Source organism: Panulirus ornatus, chromosome 53 (genome assembly GCF_036320965.1).
Source record: "Panulirus ornatus isolate Po-2019 chromosome 53, ASM3632096v1, whole genome shotgun sequence".
Taxonomy (NCBI): Eukaryota; Metazoa; Arthropoda; class Malacostraca; order Decapoda; family Palinuridae; genus Panulirus; species Panulirus ornatus.
This window is the reverse complement of record NC_092276.1, coordinates 8069260-8090183: the sequence shown is the minus strand read 5'-3', so window position 1 is coordinate 8090183 and position 20924 is coordinate 8069260. Positions and strand designations below refer to the sequence as shown.

General features: G+C 41.1%; 1 protein-coding gene across 4 annotated transcripts in view; it reads right to left on the bottom strand.

The window, feature by feature from the left end:
- The window catches only part of LOC139765216 (proton myo-inositol cotransporter-like), a 64267-nt gene that overhangs the window by 28334 nt on the left and 15009 nt on the right, over positions 1-20924 (bottom strand). For 3 of the 4 annotated variants that reach the window (XM_071692528.1, XM_071692529.1, XM_071692527.1), the window contains exons 3-6: positions 18615-18712; positions 18316-18444; positions 14662-14818; positions 13656-13751 (exon numbers count right to left, since the gene is read on the bottom strand). In XM_071692528.1, the coding sequence (XP_071548629.1) occupies positions 13656-13751; positions 14662-14818; positions 18316-18444; positions 18615-18712 (480 nt within the window). The remainder of the gene's footprint in view (positions 1-13655; positions 13752-14661; positions 14819-18315; positions 18445-18614; positions 18713-20924) is intronic. The other variant, XM_071692530.1, reaches the window with a different exon arrangement.

The window sequence follows — 20924 nt, the reverse complement described above, 5'->3', positions numbered from 1 at the left end:
TCCTCTTGGTCAATCTTTCCTTGCTCATTCTCTCAATGTGACCAAACCATTTCAAAACACCCTCTTCTGCTCTCTCAACCACACTCTTTTTATTACCACACATCTCTCTTACCCTATCATTACTTACTCGATCAAACCACCTCACACCACTTATTGTCCTCAAACATCTCATTTCCAGCACATCCACCCTCCTCTGCACAACTCTATCCACAGCCCATGCCTCACAACCATATAACATTGTTGGAACCACTATTCCTTCAAACATACCCATCTTTGCTTTCTGAGATAATGTTCTCGACTTCCACACATTCTTCAAGGCTCCCAGAATTTTCACCCCCTCCCCCACCCTATGATTCACTTCCGCTTCCATGGTTCCATCCGCTGCCAGATCCACTCCCAGATATCTAAAACACTACTTCCTCCAGTTTTTCTCCATTCTAACTTACCTCCCAATTGCCTTGACCCTCAACCCTACTGTACCTAATAACCTTGCTCTTATTCACATTTACTCTCAACTTTCTTCTTTCACACACTTTACCAAACTCAGTCACCAGCTTCTGCAGTTTCTCACATGAATCAGCCACCAGCACTGTATCATCAGCGAACAACAAATGACTCACTTCCCAAGCTCTCTCATCCACAACAGACTGCATACTTGCCCCTCTTTCCAAAACTCTTGCATTCACCTCCCTAACAACCCCATCCATAAACATATTAAACAACCATGGAGATATCACATACCCTGCCACAAACCTACATTCACTGAGAACCAATCACTTTCCTCTCTTCCTACACGTACACATGCCTTACATCCTTGATAAAAACTTTTCACTGCTTCTAACAACTTGCCTCCCACACCATATATTCTTAATACCTTCCACAGAGCATCTCTATCAACTCTATCATATGCCTTCTCCAGATCCATAAATGCTACATACAAATACATTTGCTTTTCTAAGTATTTCTCACATACATTCTTCAAAGCAAACACCTGATCCACACATCCTCTACCACTTCTGAAACCACACTGCTCTTCCCCAATCTGATGCTCTGTACATGCATTCACCCTCTCAATCAATACCCTCCCATATAATTTCCAAGGAATACTGAATAAACTTATACCTCTGTAATTTGAGCATTCACCTTTGTCCCCTTTGCCTTTGTACAATGGCACTATGCAAGCATTCTGCCAATCCTCAGGCACCTCACCGTGAGTCATACATACATGAAATAACCTTACCAACCAGTCAACAATACAGTCACCCCCTTTTTTAATAAATTCCACTGCAATACCATCCAAACCCGCTGCCTTGCCGGCTTTCATCTTCCGCAAAGCTTTTACTACCTCTTCTCTCTTTACCAAATCATTTTCCCTAAGCCCTCTCACTTTGCACACCACCTCGACCAAAACACCCTATATCTGCCACTCTATCATAAAACACATTCAACAAACCTTCAAAATACTCACTCCATCTCCTTCTCACATCACCACTACTTGTTATCACTTCCCCATTAGCCCCCTTGATTGAAGTTCCCATTTGTTCCCTTGTCTTACAAACTTTATTTACCTCCTTCCAAAACATCTTTTTATTCTCCCTAAAATTTAATGATACTCTCTGACCCCAACTCTCATTTGCCCTCTCACCTCTTGCACCTTACTCTTGACCTCCTGCCTCTTTCTTTTATACATCTCCCACTCATTTGCATTATTTCCCTGCAAAAATCGTCCAAATGTCTCTCTCTTCTCTTTCACTAATAATCTTACTTCTTCATCCCACCACTCACTACCCTTTCTAATCTGCCCACCTCCCATGCTTCTCATGCCACAAGCATCTTTTGCGCAAGCCATCACTGCTTCCCTAAATACATCTCATTCCTCCCCCACTCCCCTTACCTCCTTTGTTCTCACCTTTTTCCATTCTGTACTCTGTCTCTCCTGGTACTTCCTCACACAAGTCTCCTTCCCAAGCTCACTTACTCTCACCACTCTCTTCACCCCAACATTCTCTCTTCTTTTCTTAAAACCTCTACAAATCTTCACCTTCACCTCCACAAGATGTTGTCATATATCTTGCTAAATATTTTGTGTACATATCTAAAAAGTGGGAGGTGGACAGACTACAAAGGGTACTGAGTGGTGGGATGAAGAACTAAAGTGCCTAGTAAAAGATGGTAAAGATGCATTTGGGCAATACTCACAGAGAAAACAGCAGGAGGTCAAAAGGAAGGGACAGGGGTTGGAAATGAGGGCAAATGAGAATTTGGGTGAGTGAGTATCAGTAAACTTAGAATAAGAAAATGTTTTGGAAGGAAATTAATAATGTGGAAAGAACAAGAGAACAAATTGGAACATTGAAGGGGAAAAAGGGAAGTGGGAACAAGTATTGATGAAGTGAGGAGATGGAGTGAGTATTTTGAAGAATTGGGACTGCCAGTGGTCTGTTAAAGGTGAGGCACTTAAGGCTAAGAAGCAGCACTATAGTTCTTTAATTATGGAAACCTTGTTGCATGGCCACCCATTTGAGGGAATTCCACCTGGAACTGGGGTCAAAAATATAGATAGATAGATAGATAGTGGCAAGCAAAGTGAGAGTCATGAAGAGTGGTCTGGTGAAGCAAGATGTGGTGAAAGCCTTACATTGGATGAAATAAACCAAGGCAGCTGGAGCGGATGGCATTGATGCTGAATCTATTAATGAAATATGCCAAGGCAGCTGGAGTGGATGGTATTGTTGCTGAATCTATTACGAAAGGGAGTGGCTATGTTGTCAATTGATTTGATTACCAGTGTATGAATGAATCATGTGAGGTGCATGAGGAATGTCACTGCATAAAGGAAAGGGGGGGGGGGATGAGTGGTCAAACTACAGAGGTAAAGTTTATAAGTTGTATGGGAGGGGTAGTAAATGAGAGTGTAGGCATGTATAAAGCATCAGACTGGGGAGAAACAGTGTGATTACAGAGGTGGTAGAGGACATGTGGATCAGGTGTTTGCTGTGAAGAATGTACATGAGAAATACTTAGAGAACTGGATGGATTTGTACGTGGCATGTATGGATCTGGAGAAAGCATATGATAGAGTTGACAGGGATGCTTTGTGGAGGGTCTTAACAATATATGGTGTTGAAGGAAAGCCGCCAGAAGCAGCATGGAGTTTTTATCAAGGGTGTAATGCATGTGTACAAGTAAGAAGAGAGGAGAGTAAATATTTACAAGAGAAGGTTGGTCTGCAGCAAGGGTGTGTGATGTCACTATGGTTGTTTAATTCATGGATGGAGTGATAAGGGAGGTAAATGCAAGACTTGGAGAGAGGGGCAAGTATGCAGTCTGTGTGGGAAGAGAGGGCTCAGAAGTGAGTCAGTTGTTGTTTGCTAATAATACAACTCTGCTGACAGATTCAAAAGTGAAACTACAGAGGTTGTTCACTAAGTATGGAAGGTTTGTGAAAGGAGGAAGTTGAGACTAAAGTAAAAGCAAGGTTATTAGGTTTACTAGGGTTGAGGTACAGGCCAGGTGGGAATTAAGTTTGAATGGAGTTAAAGTGGAGGAAGTGAAGTGTTTCAGATACGTAGAAGTACATAAGGCAGCTAATGGTACCATGGAAGTGAAAGTGAGGGAGGAACGGGAGGAGACGAAGGTTCTGATGGCGATGACAAATAAGTGAAAAGAGAGACTGTTATCTGGGAGGGCAAAAATGGGTATGTTTGAGGGTATTGCAGTCCAAACATTATTACATGAATGTGAGGCATGGGCAACAGATAAGACTGTGCAAATGAAGGTGGATTTGTTGGAAATGAAATGTTTGTGGTGTGAGGTGGTTTGATCAAATAAGCAATGAAAGGGTAAGAGTGAGGTGTGGTCATAAAAAGAGTATGGTAGAGAAAGGTGAAGAGGGTGTGCTGAAATTGTTTGGACATAAGAAGGGAGGGAGTGAGAAAAGGTTGACAAAGAGGATATTTGTGTCAGAGGAGGAGGGAACAAGGAGAATTGGGGAAATCAAACTGGAAATGGATGGATGCAGTGAAAAAGATTTTGAGTGGCTGGAGCCTGAACATGCAGAGAAGTGGAACGTATGCATGGGATTAGAGGGAATTGGAATGATGGGGTATACAGAGGTCAAAGTGCTGTAAATGGACTCAACCAGGGAATGTAACATGTCTGGGGTAAATTATGAAAAGGTCTGTGGAGCCAGGTTCTGGATTGGGAGCTGGGGTCTCTGTGCATAAAGCATGACAGATAAAGAATGGAAGCAAGCAGATGCAGTTTTCCTTCATCTGTTCCTGGCGCTACCTCACTAACCCTGGAAACAGCATTCAAGTATGAAAAAAATATAAAATATAAACTGAGAAAAAATCTGCACTTTTCCTCTGGCTACAATAAATGCATGGCAGGTGCCACTAGATTCCATAAAGAAACAAGAACATGTGAGATAAAAAAGCTGCCTTAACTACTTCACATTAAGTGGTAGTGGTACAGAAAAAGGAATACTGGAAATGGAGAGAAATAACTTGGCAGGATAGATAACATGATTACCAAATATCTTTGTGGGGGAGATAATAGGATTACCAAATATCCAATCATTTAATTATCTCATAAAATATTGTACCTTTTATGCCATTTTCTCATAAAGGTCTGATTACGGGTACAAATACATCACACATCAAAAAACCCTCAGCAGAGGTCACAATCTGAAATATATACAGCATAACAATTTTTTTTTTTTTGCCGCTGTCTCCCGCATTTGCGAGGTAGCGCAAGGAAACAGACGAAAGAAATGGCCCAACCCACACCCATACACATGTATATACATACACGTCCACACACGCAAATATACATACCCATACATCTCAATGTATACATATATATACATACACAGACACATACATATATACACATGCACACAATTCACACTGTCTGCCTTTATTCATTCCCATCGCCACCTCGCCACACATGGAATAACATCCCCCTCCCCCCTCATGTGTGTGAGGTAGTGCTAGGAAAAGACAAAAAAGGCCACATTTGTTCACACTCAGTCTCTAGCTGTCAAGCAATAATGCTCGAAACCACAGCTCCCTTTCCACATCCAGGCCCCACAGAACTTTCCATGGTTTACCCCAGACGTTTCACATGCCCCTGATTCAATCCATTGACAGCACGTCAACCCCGGTATGCCACATTGATCCAATTAACTCTATTCCTCCTTGCACACCTTTCACCCTCCTGCATGTTCAGGCCCCAATCACTCAAAATCTTTTTCACTCCATCTTTCCACCTCCAATTTGGTCTCCCACTTCTCCTCGTTCCCTCCACCTCTGACACATATATCCTCTTGGTTAATCTTTCCTCACTCATTCTCTCCATGTGCCCAAACCATTTCAAAACACCCTCTTCTGCTCTCTCAACCACGCTCTTTTTATTTCCACACATCTCTCTTACCCTTACATTACTTACTCGATCAAACCACCTCACACCACACATTGTCCTCAAACATCTCATTTCCAGCACATCCACCCTCCTCACTCAACTCTATCCATAGCCCACGCCTCGCAACCATACAACACTGTTGGAACCACTATTCCTTCAAACATACCCATTTTTGCTTTCCGAGATAATGTTCTCGACTTCCACACATTCTTCAAGGCTCCCAGGATTTTTGCCCCCTCCCCAACCCTATGATCCACTTCCGCTTCCATGGTTCCATCCACTGCCAGATCCACTCCCAGATATCTAAAACACTTTACTTCCTCCAGTTTTTCTCCATTCAAACTTACCTCCCAATTGACTTGACCCTCAACCCTACTGTACCTAATAACCTTGCTCTTATTAACATTTACTCTTAACTTTCTTCTTTCACACACTTTACCAAACTCAGTTACCAGCTTCTGCAGTTTCTCACATGTATCAGCCACCAGCACTGTATCATCAGCGAACAACAACTGACTCACTTCCTAAGCTCTCTCAAGCATAACAAATATTGCACAAATCAACCCTTTTGCTGCTTAACTTAATTCCAGGGATGCCCTGAACAATGACAATACTCCATATACAAAAAATAAATTTGATCCTTCCTACTATTTTTCTTATGTCAAAAGTAGTACATTTTCTAGATCTGGTACCCAACTTCCTTGAAATCCATAATGGATAGATTTATATTATACCATCTTTTTTATTTTGCTTGTCGCTGTCTCCCGCGTTTGCGAGGTAGCGCAAGGAAACAGATGAAAGAAATTGCCCAACCCACCCCCATACACAATGTATACACACACACGTCCACACGCGCAAATATACATACCTATACATCTCAATGTACACATATATATACATACACAGACACATACATATATACCCATTCACACAATTCACACTGTCTGCCGCCATTCACTCCCATCGCCACCTCGCCACACATGGAATACCTTCCCCCCTCCCCCCTCATGTGTGCGAAGTAGCACTAGGAAAAGACAACAAAGGCCCCATTCGTTCACACTCATTCTCTAGCTGCCACACAATAATGCCCGAAACCACAGCTCCCTTTCCACATCCAGGCCCCACACAACTTTCCATGGTTTACCCCAGACGCTTCACGTGCCCTGATTCAATCCACTGACAGCACGTCAACCCCGGTATACCACATTGATCCAATTCACTCTATTCCTTGCCCTCCTTTCACCCTCCTGCATGTTCAGGCCCCGATCACACAAAATCTTTTTCACTCCATCTTTCCACCTCCAATTTCGTCTCCCACTTCTCCTCGTTCCCTCCACCTCCGACACATATATCCTCTTGGTCAATCTTTCCTCACTCATTCTCTACATGTGCCCAAACCATTTCAAAACACCCTCTTCTGCTCTCTCAACCACGCTCTTTTTATTTCCACACATCTCTCTTACCCTTACATTACTTACTCGATCAAACCACCTCACACCACACATTGTCCTCAAACATCTCATTTCCAGCACATCCACCCTCCTGTGCACAACTCTATCCATAGCCCACGCCTCGCAACCATACAACATTGTTGGAACCACTATTCCTTCAAACATACCCATTTTTGCTTTCCGAGATAATGTTCTCGACTTCCACACATTTTTCAAGGCTCCCAGGATTTTCGCCCCTCCCCATCCTATGATTCTCTTCCGCTTCCATGGTTCCATCCACTGCCAGATCCACTCCCAGATATCTAAAACACTTTACTTCCTCCAGTTTTTCTCCATTCAAACTTACCTCCCAATTGACTTGACCCTCAACCCTACTGTACCTAATAACCTTGCTCTTATTAACATTTACTCTTAACTTTCTTCTTTCACACACTTTACCAAACTCAGTTACCAGCTTCTGCAGTTTCTCACATGTATCAGCCACCAGCACTGTATCATCAGCGAACAACAACTGACTCACTTCCTAAGCTCTCTCAAGCATAACAAATATTGCACAAATCAACCCTTTTGCTGCATAACTTAATTCCAGGGATGCCCTGAACAATGACAATACTCCATATACAAAAAATAAATTTGATCCTTCCTACTATTTTTCTTATGTCAAAAGTAGTACATTTTCTAGATCTGGTACCCAACTTCCTTGAAATCCATAATGGATAGATTTATATTATACCATCTTTTTTATTTTGCTTGTCGCTGTCTCCCGCGTTTGCGAGGTAGCGCAAGGAAACAGACGAAAGAAATTGCCCAACCCACCCCCATACACAATGTATACACACACACGTCCACACGCGCAAATATACATACCTATACATCTCAATGTACACATATATATACATACACAGACACATACATATATACCCATTCACACAATTCACACTGTCTGCCGCCATTCACTCCCATCGCCACCTCGCCACACATGGAATACCTTCCCCCCTCCCCCCTCATGTGTGCGAAGTAGCACTAGGAAAAGACAACAAAGGCCCCATTCGTTCACACTCATTCTCTAGCTGCCACACAATAATGCCCGAAACCACAGCTCCCTTTCCACATCCAGGCCCCACACAACTTTCCATGGTTTACCCCAGACGCTTCACGTGCCCTGATTCAATCCACTGACAGCACGTCAACCCCGGTATACCACATTGATCCAATTCACTCTATTCCTTGCCCTCCTTTCACCCTCCTGCATGTTCAGGCCCCGATCACACAAAATCTTTTTCACTCCATCTTTCCACCTCCAATTTCGTCTCCCACTTCTCCTCGTTCCCTCCACCTCCGACACATATATCCTCTTGGTCAATCTTTCCTCACTCATTCTCTACATGTGCCCAAACCATTTCAAAACACCCTCTTCTGCTCTCTCAACCACGCTCTTTTTATTTCCACACATCTCTCTTACCCTTACATTACTTACTCGATCAAACCACCTCACACCAAACATTGTCCTCAAACATCTCATTTCCAGCACATCCACCCTCCTGTGCACAACTCTATCCATAGCCCACGCCTCGCAACCATACAACATTGTTGGAACCACTATTCCTTCAAACATACCCATTTTTGCTTTCCGAGATAATGTTCTCGACTTCCACACATTTTTCAAGGCTCCCAGGATTTTCGCCCCTCCCCCATCCTATGATTCTCTTCCGCTTCCATGGTTCCATCCGCTGCCAGATCCGCTCCCAGATATCTAAAACACTTTACTTCCTCCAGTTTTTCTCCATTCAAACTTACCTCCCAATTGACTGGACCCTCAACCCTACTGTACCTAATAACCTTGCTCTTATTCACATTTACTCTTAACTTTCTTCTTTCACACACTCTACCAAACTCAGTCCCCAGCTTCTGCAGTTTCTCACATAAATCAGCCACCAGCGCTGTATCATCAGCGAACAACAAATGACTCACTTCCCAAGCTCTCTCATCCACAACAGACTGCATACTTGCCCCTCTTTCCAAAACTCTTGCATTCACCTCCCTAACAACCCCATCCATAAACAAATTAAACAACCATGGAGACATCACACACCCCTGCCGCAAACCTACATTCACTGAGAACCAATCACTTTCCTCTCTTCCTACACCTACACATGCCTTACATCCTCGATAAAAACTTTTCACTGCTTCTAACAACTTGCCTCCCACACCATATATTCTTAATACCTTCCACAGAGCATCTCTACCAACTCTTCTCCAGATCCATAAATGCTACATACAAATACATTTGCTTTTCTAAGTATTTCTCACATACATTCTTCAAAGCAAACACCTGATCCACACATCCTCTACCACTTCTGAAACCACACTGCTCTTCCCCAATCTGATGCTCTGTACATGCCTTCACCCTCTCAATCAATACCCTCCCATATAATTTACCAGGAATACTCAACAAACTTATACCTCTGTAATTTGAGCACTCACTCTTATCCCCTTTACCTTTGTACAATGGCACTATGTACGCATTCCGCCAATCCTCAGGCACCTCACCATGAGTCATACATACATTAAATAAGCTTACCAACCAGTCAACAATACAGTCACCCCCTTTTTTAATAAATTCCACTGCAATACCATCCAAACCTGCTGCCTTGCCGGCTTTCATCTTCCGCAAAGCTTTTACTACCTCTTCTCTGTTTACCAAATCATTTTCCCTAACCCTCTCACTTTGCACACCACCTCGACCAAAACACCCTATATCTGCCACTCTATCATCAAACACATTCAACAAACCTTCAAAATACTCACTCCATCTCCTTCTCACATCACCACTACTTGTTATCACCTCCCCATTTGCCCCCTTCACTGAAGTTCCCATTTGCTCCCTTGTCTTACGCACTTTTTTACCTCCTTCCAGAACATCTTTTTATTCTCCCTAAAATTTAATGATACTCTCTCACCCCAACTCTCATTTGCCCTCTTTTTCACCTCTTGCACCTTTCTCTTGACCTCCTGTCTCTTTCTTTTATACATCTCCCACTCAATTGCATTTTTTCCCTGCAAAAATCGTCCAAATGCCTCTCTCTTCTCTTTCACTAATAATCTTACTTCATCCCACCACTCACTACCCTTTCTAATCAACCCACCTCCCACTCTTCTCATGCCACAAGCATCTTTTGTGCAATCCATCACTGATTCCCTAAATACATCCCATTCCTCCCCCACTCCCCTTACTTCCATTGTTCTCACCTTTTTCCATTCTGTACTCAGTCTCTCCTGGTACTTCCTCACACAAGTCTCCTTCCCAAGCTCACTTACTCTCACCACTCTCTTCACCCCAACATTCACTCTTCTTTTCTGAAAACCCATACAAATCTTCACCTTAGCCTCCACAAGATAATGATCAGACATCCCTCCAGTTGCACCTCTCAGCACATTAACATCTAGAAGTCTCTCTTTCGCACGCCTGTCAATTAACACGAATCCAATAACGCTCTCTGGCCATCTCTCCTACTTACATACGTATACTTATGTATATCTCGCTTTTTAAACCAGGTATTCCTAATCACCAGTCCTTTTTCACCACATAAATCTACAAGCTCTTCACCATTTCCATTTACAACACTGAACACCCCATGTATACCAATTATTCCCTCAACTGCCACATTACTCACCTTTGCATTCAAATCACCTATCACTATAACCCGGTCTCATGCATTAAAACCACTAACACACTCATTCAGCTGCTCCCAAAACACTTGCCTCTCATGATTTTTCTTCTCATGCCCAGGTGCATATGCACCAATAATCACCCATCTCTCTCCATCAACTTTCAGTTTTACCCATATCAATCAAGAATTTACTTTAATGGATAGATAAAAATGATAATTATGTCAAAAAATGAAAAAATGTGAAAAATTTTCTTTGACAAATAATACATAAATTTACTCAGTTAAGTCAATAAACTGTTAAACATATTATCTATCACAAAGAAATAGATTTGAAAAAGTTATACATTATATAATCGTTATGATATCTATGGATACATGAGAGAATGAGTGAGGAAAGATTGACAAAGAGGATATATGTGTCAGAGGTGGAGGGAACAAGGAGATAGATAAAAATGATAATTATGTCAAATTGGAAGTGGAAAGATGGAGTGAAAAAGATTCTGAGCGATCAGGGCCAGAACATACAGGAGGGTGAATGGTGCACAAGGAATTGAGTGAACTGGAACGATGTGGTATACCAGGGTCAACATGCTGTCAACGGACTGAATCAGGGCATGTGAAACATCTGAGGTAACCATGGATAGGTCTGTGGGGCCTGGATGTGGAAAGGGAGCTGTGGTTTCAATGCATTACACACGACAGCTGGAGACTGAGTGTGAACGAATGTGGCCATTGTGGTCTCTTCCTGGCGCTATCTTTCTTAAACAGGAGTGGGGGATGGTACTTCCTGCGTGGCAGGGTAGCAATGGGAATGGATGGAGGCAGCAAGTATGAATATGCACATGTTTATATATGTATATGTCTGTGTTTGTATATGTATGTATACGTTGATATGAATATGTACGTAAATGTGCATGTAAGGGCGTTCATTTATATATATGTGTATATGAGTGGTTGGGCCATTCTTCATCTGTTTCCTTGTGCTACCTCACTGACATGGGAACAGCGATTAAGTATAATAATAAAAAAAAAATGTAAGGAAGTGAGTGTTTGAGGGAATGGTGGTCCTACCCATATCATATGGATGCAAGGCATGGATCATAGATAAGGTTGAGTGGAGGAGGGTGGATGTGTTGAAAATGAAATGTTTGAGGACAATATGTCAATATGAGTTGTGAAGCAGTTTGATCAAGTAAGTAATGACGGAGTAAGAGAGATGCGTGGAAATAAAAAGACTGTGGTTGAGAGCAGAAGAAAGTGTGCTGAAATGGTTTGGACATATAGAAATAATCAGTTAGGATAAGTTGACAAACAGGATATATGTATCAGAAGTGGAGGGAACAAGGAGAGCAGGGAAGACCAAATTGAAAATGGAAGGATGGGGTGAAAAAGATTTTGAGTGATCGGAGCCTGAATACGCAGGGGGCTGAAAGGCATACACAGGATAGAGTGAACTGGGTGGTATACCGGGGCCAACATGCTGTCAGTGGACTGAACCAGGGTATGTGAAGCATTTGGTGTAAACTATGAAAAGGTCAGTGAGGCCTGAATATGGAAAGAGAGCTGTGGTTTCCATGCATTTCACATGATATCTCAAAAATGGATGTGAGTAGATGCGGCCTTTTCTTGTCCGTTCCTAGCATTACCTTACTAATGCTGGAAATAATGATCAAGTATGAAAAAAAAGGAAGTGAATTATCTTCATGGAAAAGTGACAAGTATATGGTGAAAATTGTTTTAACTTCTGCCACTGCTTTAAACTTCAATTCTAACTCCAGCATAAATCACGCTAATGGCAGCACAAAATAGTGTTGTGTGAAGTATGAATGATTCACTTCTAAATTCTATGAAAAATATGTCTAGAATCACAGATCTAAAATCCAATAGTTGTTTTTAAAGATTCAAAATGCAGTCAAAATCTGGGAGATTTGTCCTTAAAGATTCTTAACCTTACATTGTATGAGTACAGGAATCAGTGTAGATGAGCTGGTTGATGGAAGTAGGATAGGTGATTCATTTCCCTGTAATCCAAATGTTACCTCTAAGGCATCAGCATTTATCAATGTCCTTAAACCTACTCATCTCAGACACTGCCATAATAGCTTCAACTTCTGAATCAGTTAGAGCTCTCTTATTCTTGCTACTCATGACTGTTATGGGAAAAATGAAACATAATGGACATCATAGCTATGAACATAAAGACACTGTTTAGCAGCTTAACATAATACCTCTGACCTATATCTATATAAAAGAGGAAAATAAAGCATAAATCTTCACTACAGTTAAAAGGTAAGAGGAGAGACTGAGTTTAGAATGATAAAACCTTAAGGAGTGGGTTAGAAATGGAGCTATCTAAGGAAGCACTGCTGGCATGTGCGGAAGAGGTGTGTGGTATGCAGAACATAGGAAATGGGCTAGGAGAAAGGGTAGTTAGAGGAGGAATGTCAAAGTAAAGTCCCTAGTGAGAGAAAAGAGAGTTGCATGGCTGGTACAGGAAAAGACTTCATATGATTGAGAGATGTACAAGAGAAAGCAGCAGAAGGTCAAGAGGAAGGTGCAGGGGTTGAAAAAGAGGTAAATGAGAGTTGTGATGAGCAAGTATTAGTAAACTTCATGGAGAATAAGATGATTTGTAAGGTTAATAGTGAGAGAAAAACATGAACACATGGAAACATCCCCGAAGATGACAATTGGGAAAGTGTTAACAGGCAGTGATGCAGGAGAGCAAAAGGCATGCATGGGATAGGGTGAATTGGAGCGACGCGGTATACAGGGGGGTGACATGTTGTCAATGGAGTGAACCAGGGTGTATGGAGCAGGAATAAAAACAACAGGTCAGTAGGGTAGCCAGGAAGTCACGAGAAAGGTGCATGTGTTAAAAAAGAAGGTAAACAAGAGTTGAGGTGAGTGGGTTTCAACAAATTTCATAGAGAATAAGATGTTTTAGAAGGTTAAAAGAAAGGAAAAACAAGAAAAGTGTATAATAGTACAATTAAAAGGGATGGGTGAGAGGGGACATATGGAAATAAAGTGGAATAAAGTGGAAGAGCACTTGGGAGAGAAATGGTGGAAGAATGCTTAATATTTTCAAGGCAAAAAAACAAATTACCTGCCCTTAGAAACCAACCAACGTGGACTTTCAGGCAAGAAAGCAAAGCCAGCTAGTTGTACTATAGCTGGTACTCCTCCCAGACCCAGCATGTACCTGGTGAAGAAGATGAGTTTAGAATCTTTACCAGAAAACTGTATCTTGTGTTTCTCCCAAAATCCTTTCCAGCATAAAATGTCATTCAATACACTCATTCCAATGTCATTCAAAGTCTACTATAACACTAATCTTTCTTCATTATTATCCTTTTCTCTAACCATCTGCAAGTTTTTATTCCATATATATTCACCATTTCCCGTGTCAGCAAGGTACCATTAAAAACAAAGGAGAGACCCAAAGAGAGAAAATCCTCACTTGGCCCCCTTCTCTGTTCCTTCTTTTGGAAAAGTAAAAACTGAAGGGGAGGATTTCCAGCCCCCCACTCCCTCCCTTTTTAGATGTCTTTTACAACATGCAGGGAATATGTGGGAAGTATTCTTTCTTCCTTATTCCCAGAACATGTAATAATCTTCATTTGAAATAAATGCAATTTCACATTTCCAAACTATGATAATCCTTAACTTTTATGATAAGCGACAGTCCTTTTCTTTATCAATTATGCTTTTCTCACTTGCAGAATTTTACCCAAACATTTAAGATGAATAAGTCTTCACACCATCTAATTTCAAAGCCACAAAACAGCAACATTCAAAATATTTGCTGTGGACTTGATCTCATTTATGCATACATGAAGTAACTGCCACTTGATTGCATTAATCAATATCATATACATCTAATTCCTTTCTTGTTTACAAAGGGTGGGCTAGGTGAATATACAAAAGATTTAAAGGTCATTAATTACACATCCATAAAAAAGGCATTACAAGTGAAGAGAAAAATTACTACAGTATTCCGCTATAATGGAATATATTTTTCCACTGTCTGCTAACTCCCAAAATCTGCAATGACCTTTTTACCTTGGTTTGGAAACAGTTTGAAAACTGCAGTGCTAGAAAGCACCATTTACCTCCATCCTTCTGAAACATTGGAAAATGCACCACATATTATGGCTGAGACTGTCTGGCCACCAGTGACAAAAAGTATGTTGGTGACAGTGAGCTGCCCACGCAGCTCTAATGGTGATGCCTCACTCAGATACACAGGGACAGACATTGAAGCAAAGCCTACAAAAGTTAAAAGAGGTTAGCATTGTACAGTACAATATATTCATATCTATTATTCATTTATCATACATAATCGCTGTTTCTCGTGTCAATGAGGTAGCGCCAGGAAACAGATGAAGAATGGCCCATCCACTCATATACACATATATATACATAAGCACCCATATAATCACATAAACATACATATATGTATCAAAATTTACATTTTTTTTTTTTTTTTTATACTTTGTCGCTGTCTCCCGCGTTTGCGAGGTAGCGCAAGGAAACAGACGAAAGAAATGGCCCAACCCCCCCCATACACATGTATATACATACGTCCACACACGCAAATATACATACCTACACAACTTTCCATGGTTTACCCCAGACGCTTCACATGCCTTGATTCAATCCACTGAGAAGCACGTCAACCCCGGTATACCACATCGCTCCAATTCACTCTATTCCTTGCCCTCCTTTCACCCTCCTGCATGTTCAGGCCCCGATCACACAAAATCTTTTTCACTCCATCTTTCCACCTCCAATTTCGTCTCCCTCTTCTCCTCGTTCCCTCCACCTCCGACACATATATCCTCTTGGTCAATCTTTCCTCACTCAATCTCTCCATGTGCCCAAACCACTTCAAAACACCCTCTTCTGCTCTCTCAACCACGCTCTTTTTATTTCCACACATCTCTCTTACCCTTACGTTACTCACTCGATCAAACCACCTCACACCACACATTGTCCTCAAACATCTCATTTCCAGCATATCCATCCTCCTGCGCACAACTCTATCCATAGCCCACGCCTCGCAACCATACAACATTGTTGGAACCACTATTCCTTCAAACATACCCATTTTTGCTTTCCGAGATAATGTTCTCGACTTCCACACATTCTTCAAGGCCCCCAGAATTTTTGCCCCCTCCCCCACCCTATGATCCACTTCCGCTTCCATGGTTCCATCCGCTGCCAGATCCACTCCCAGATATCTAAAACACTTCACTTCCTCCAGTTTTTCTCCATTCAAACTCACCTCCCAATTGACTTGACCCTCAACCCTACTGTACCTAATAACCTTGCTCTTATTCACATTTACTCTTAACTTTCTTCTACCACACACTTTACCAAACTCATATATATATATATATATATACATATATACATATATGTATGAAAGCATTACATACACACACATGTAGATATTCATACTTGCTTGCCTTCATCCATTCCTGTCGCTACCACACCCCACAGGAAAACAGCATCACTATCCCCTGCTTCAGTGAGGTAGCGCCAGGAATACAGACAAAAAAGGCCGCATTTGTTCAAACTCAGTCTCTAGCTTTCATGTGTAATGCACCAAAACCACAGCTTCCTATTCATATCCAGGCCTGACAGACCTTTCCATGGTTTACCCCAGATGCTTCACATGCCCTGGATCAGTCCAATGACAACATGTCAACCCCAGTATACCACATCGTTCCAATTCACTCTATCCCTTGCATGCCTCTCACCCTCCTGTATGTTCAGGCCCTCATTGCTCAAAGTCTTTTTCACTCCATCTTTCCACTCCCAATTTGGTCTCCTGCTTCTCCTTGTTCCCTCCACCTCTGACGCATACATCCTCTTTATCAATCTTTCCTCACTCATTCTCTCCATATGTACAAACCATTTCAACATACCCTCTTCTGCTCTCTCAACTTTACACTTTATTTCCACACATCTCCCTTATCCTTACATTACTTACTCAATCAAACCATCTCACATCACATATTGTCCTCAAACATTTTATTTCCAACACATCCACCCTCCTTCGTACAACCTTATCTATAGCCCATGCCTCGCAACCATATAATATTGTTGGAACCACTATTCCTTCAAATATACCCATTTTTGCTCTCTGAGATAACGTTCTCTCCTTCCACATATTCTTCATTGCTCCCAGAACCTTCGGACATTCCCCCACCCTGTGACTCACCTCTGCTTCCATGGTTCCATCTGCTGCTAAGTGCACTCCCAGATATCTAAAGCACTTCAATTCCGCTAATTTTTCTCCATTCAAACTTACATCTCAATTAACTTGTCCCTTAACCCTACTGAACCTAATAACCTTGCTCTTACTCACATTTACTCTCATCTTCCTCCTTTCACACATTTTTCCAAACTCAGTCACCAACCTCTGCAGTTTCTCACACGAATCAGCCACTAGAGAGCTCTATTATCGGCAAACAACAACTAACTCAATTCCCAGGCCCTCTCATCCACAACAGACTGCATACTTGCCCCTATCTTCAAAACTCATGCATTTACCTCCCTAACAACCCCATCCATAAACAAATTAAATAACCATGAGGATATCACACATCCCTGCTGCAGACCAACATTCACTGGGATCCAATCACTCTCCTCTCTTCCTACTCGTATACATGCCTTACATCCTTGGTAAAAACTTTTCAATGCTTCTAACAACTTACCTCCCACACCATATACTCTTAATACCTTCCACAAAGCATCTTTATCAACCTTATCATATGCCTTCTCCATATCCATAAATGCCACATACAAATTCATTTGTTTTTTCTAAATATTTCTCATATACATTCTTCAAAGCAAACACCTAATCCACACATCCTCTAACACTTCAGAAACCACACTGCTCTTCCCCAAGCTGATGCTCTGTACATGCCTTCACCCTCTTAATCAATGCCCTCCCATATAATTTCCCAGTAATACTCAACCAACATACGCCTTTGCAGTTTGAACACTCACCATTATCCCCTTTGTCTTTGTACAATGACACTATGCATGCATTCCGCTAACCCTCAGGCATTTCACCATGGTCCATTCATGCCCTGAATATCCTTACCAACCCTCTTTTTTTTAATAAATTCCACTGCAATAACATCCAAACCTGCCGCCTTGCCAGATTTAATCTTCCACAAAGCTTTCTCTACCTCCTCTCCACCAAATCATTCTCCCTGACCCTCTCACTTCATACACAACCTCAGCCAGAACACCCTATATCTGCAACTCTATCATCAAACACATTCAACAAACCTTAAAAATACACCATCTTCTCACTTCATCACTACCTGTTATCACTTCCCCCTTGCCCCTTTCAACAATGTTCCCATTATCATTATTATATTTGATCATTATTATACTTGATCATTATTATACTTGATCACCATTTCCTGTATCAGATTCTGAGCAACCAGGGGCCAGAACATGTGGAAGGTGAAAGTATGCACAGGATAGAGTGAATTTGAACGATGTGTTATACAGGGGTTGACATGCTGTCAATCAGCTGAACCAGGGCATGTGAAGCATCAAAGGTAAACCATGGAAAGGTCTGTGGGGCCTGGTTGTGGATAGGGGGCTATGATTTTGGTGCAATATACTTGACAGTAAGAAAATGGACATAAGCAGATGCAGCCTTTCTTGCAAATTACATGAGAAATAATGAAGATGAAAGAAAAAGTTTTCAAGGTAAACACCATGCAATGAAGACATACCAATCGCAATGCCAGCAGCAAAGCGACCAATCAGGAGTGTAATCTTCTCTGGAGCAACACCCATGATTACTGCTCCTACAACAAAAATAACGCTAGCAGACAGGATTATAGGACGGCGGCCATAATGATCTGCAGCAGTAGAAGGAACATCCTAAGTAGGATAGCTTGCACAACATATTCATAGGTTGATTATCATCATGTATTGACCAATTAACTACCTAAATATCAAATATGTTATCAGTAAAATATGATAGAACATGTTTCTGTTAAAATAAAAAAATTTCCTACTAACTAACTACCTGTAGCAGGCCCAGCAACTAGAGCTGAGAACCAGGCTGCAGCAATGGTAATGGACACAATCACCTCATGCCATATTGCATTCAGATGAAACTGCTCCCTGTTAGAGATAGAATCTTCAATCAGGTTTTGGCAACCTCTATTTGCTCACTGATAAGCAAAAAATCTGCTTCTTGCAATTATCACTTTTGGACCAAAATTTCTAGTGGCTTACCTTTACAAATGAACAAGAGGTCAAAGGAATCAAAAATGGATACAGATGACTCCTACCTTTCATGATCAGGTACTTGTTATGATTCTTAACTCTTAAATGCAGGGCAAGATCAAGAAATTCCATCCTAGAGTTTTCAAAAATAAAAAAGAATAAAAAGAATTGCCATTCTGGAATGATAAATCAACATTCATAATCAACAGAAAAATCACATTAAATATATCATTAGTTATGCAAAGGCATGGACCTGTGCTAAGTGAATGCCTTGAGTTTATTCTTACTGTGCTCTCATTTCATACTGAATCACATGTCTAAGGCAAATACCATAAATGCATTTAAATATATTCCAAAATTCGCACCAAAATTCACAGAGGTGGACTAGCTGCCAAGAGTGGGGAGGTTTTGGAAGGATTTGTTTCTTTATACTGGATATTGTACTCTTATTTCATGTATACTCCTATTTGGTACTCAAGTACAGCATTATAGTTATACGTATACAGAGGTACTACAATTTACAATCTGTATAAAACTGTGGGGAGGTCAAGTAGCTGGCATCTATTGCAAGAATACTGAAGATGTTGTTTCTTTGGAAATATTCCTAGATAGTGACTTTTCTTTCCACATAGCCCTCAATGTACCAAAGGCCTCCCACTCATCCATCCAGTAACATACTTCAGCTCCAACAGTTCCACATGCTGCCATGTCCACTCTTGGTTATCTAAAACACTTCACTTCCTCCTAGTCTTCTGTCAAACTCACACCCAAACCAATCTGCCTCTCTCCTCTACTAAACCTAATAATCTTGCTTTTATTCACATTTTCTCTCAACTTTCTCTTTCACACACTCTCCAAAACTCAAAAACAAATTTCCACAGTTTCGAACTCGAATCTGCCACCAGCACTGTGACATCAGCAAACAAGAACTACCTCACCTCCTAAGCACCTTGCCCACTGCCAGACTGAAGACCTTCCCTTTATGCCAAAACCCTTGCACCATCTCATCCACAAACAGACTGAATAGCTATGGTGACATTATACATACCTGTTGGAAACCCACTTTCATCTGGAACCACTCACCCTCCTCTCTACCTACTCACACATATGCTTTACACTCTTAATAAAAGCTCCACACCAAATCTACTAGCTTTCCTCCCACAATATATATTTGTAACATTTTCCACTCAGCATCTATACCAACCTTATCGTATGCTTTCTCCAAATCCGTAAATGCCAAATAAAAATCTTTCTGTTTCTGTGAGTATTTCTCAAACATATTCTTCAAAACACACACCTGATCCACACATCCTAAACTGCTTTTGAAACCACATTATTCTTTTCCAATCTGATGCTCTGTACAAGCCACCACCCACTCAACTATCATAATTTAAAATTTGATGGCATCAGCTGAGCTTGTGCTAATTATACCATATCATGGTTTCTTTCCGTCCCTAGTTGATTTCAATTAACACACTTGGTATCACATAAACAAGAACTCTCCAACATGCTTTGTATCATCAAATGTCTATAGAAAATGCTGCCTAGTTCTGATGATAATCATGCATGAAGACTGCTTATACTCATGCCCTAACTGTAATAAGCCAGCTACAGTTAAGGATATTCTACAGCAGATCCTTTAAAATCCAGTTTTGAACATTCCACACTAAACAGTGATAAAAGATATTTCACACTTTTAGGGCAAACTTATAATATCAGCACACCATTATGAGTTATTATTCCCTTAAATGAGAAACTTTACCATACCTGGGCAAAAACAATAAGGTACCCTACTCTCTCTCTCTCTCTCTCAGGTAGTAGTTGGCAAGCTGCACAAATCAGGGAAGTTTTACAAGAAGATTAGTGGTGGCTGTACATTAACAGGTGAGAGGATTTCAGGTATCACTCCTTTGGTCTGGGTTACTTTTTTTTTTTCATCTCAACCACACATTGGCTGCTGACATCCAATCCATTTACATACAATATCTTCATCTCGCATATGACACTAGACAACATATAATAAAAGACTCATTTTTCATAACTTGATTTATCTGTAGTCAGCACTAAATATTAGCCATACCTTTCAGCAAAGTCTCGTCGCAAGTAC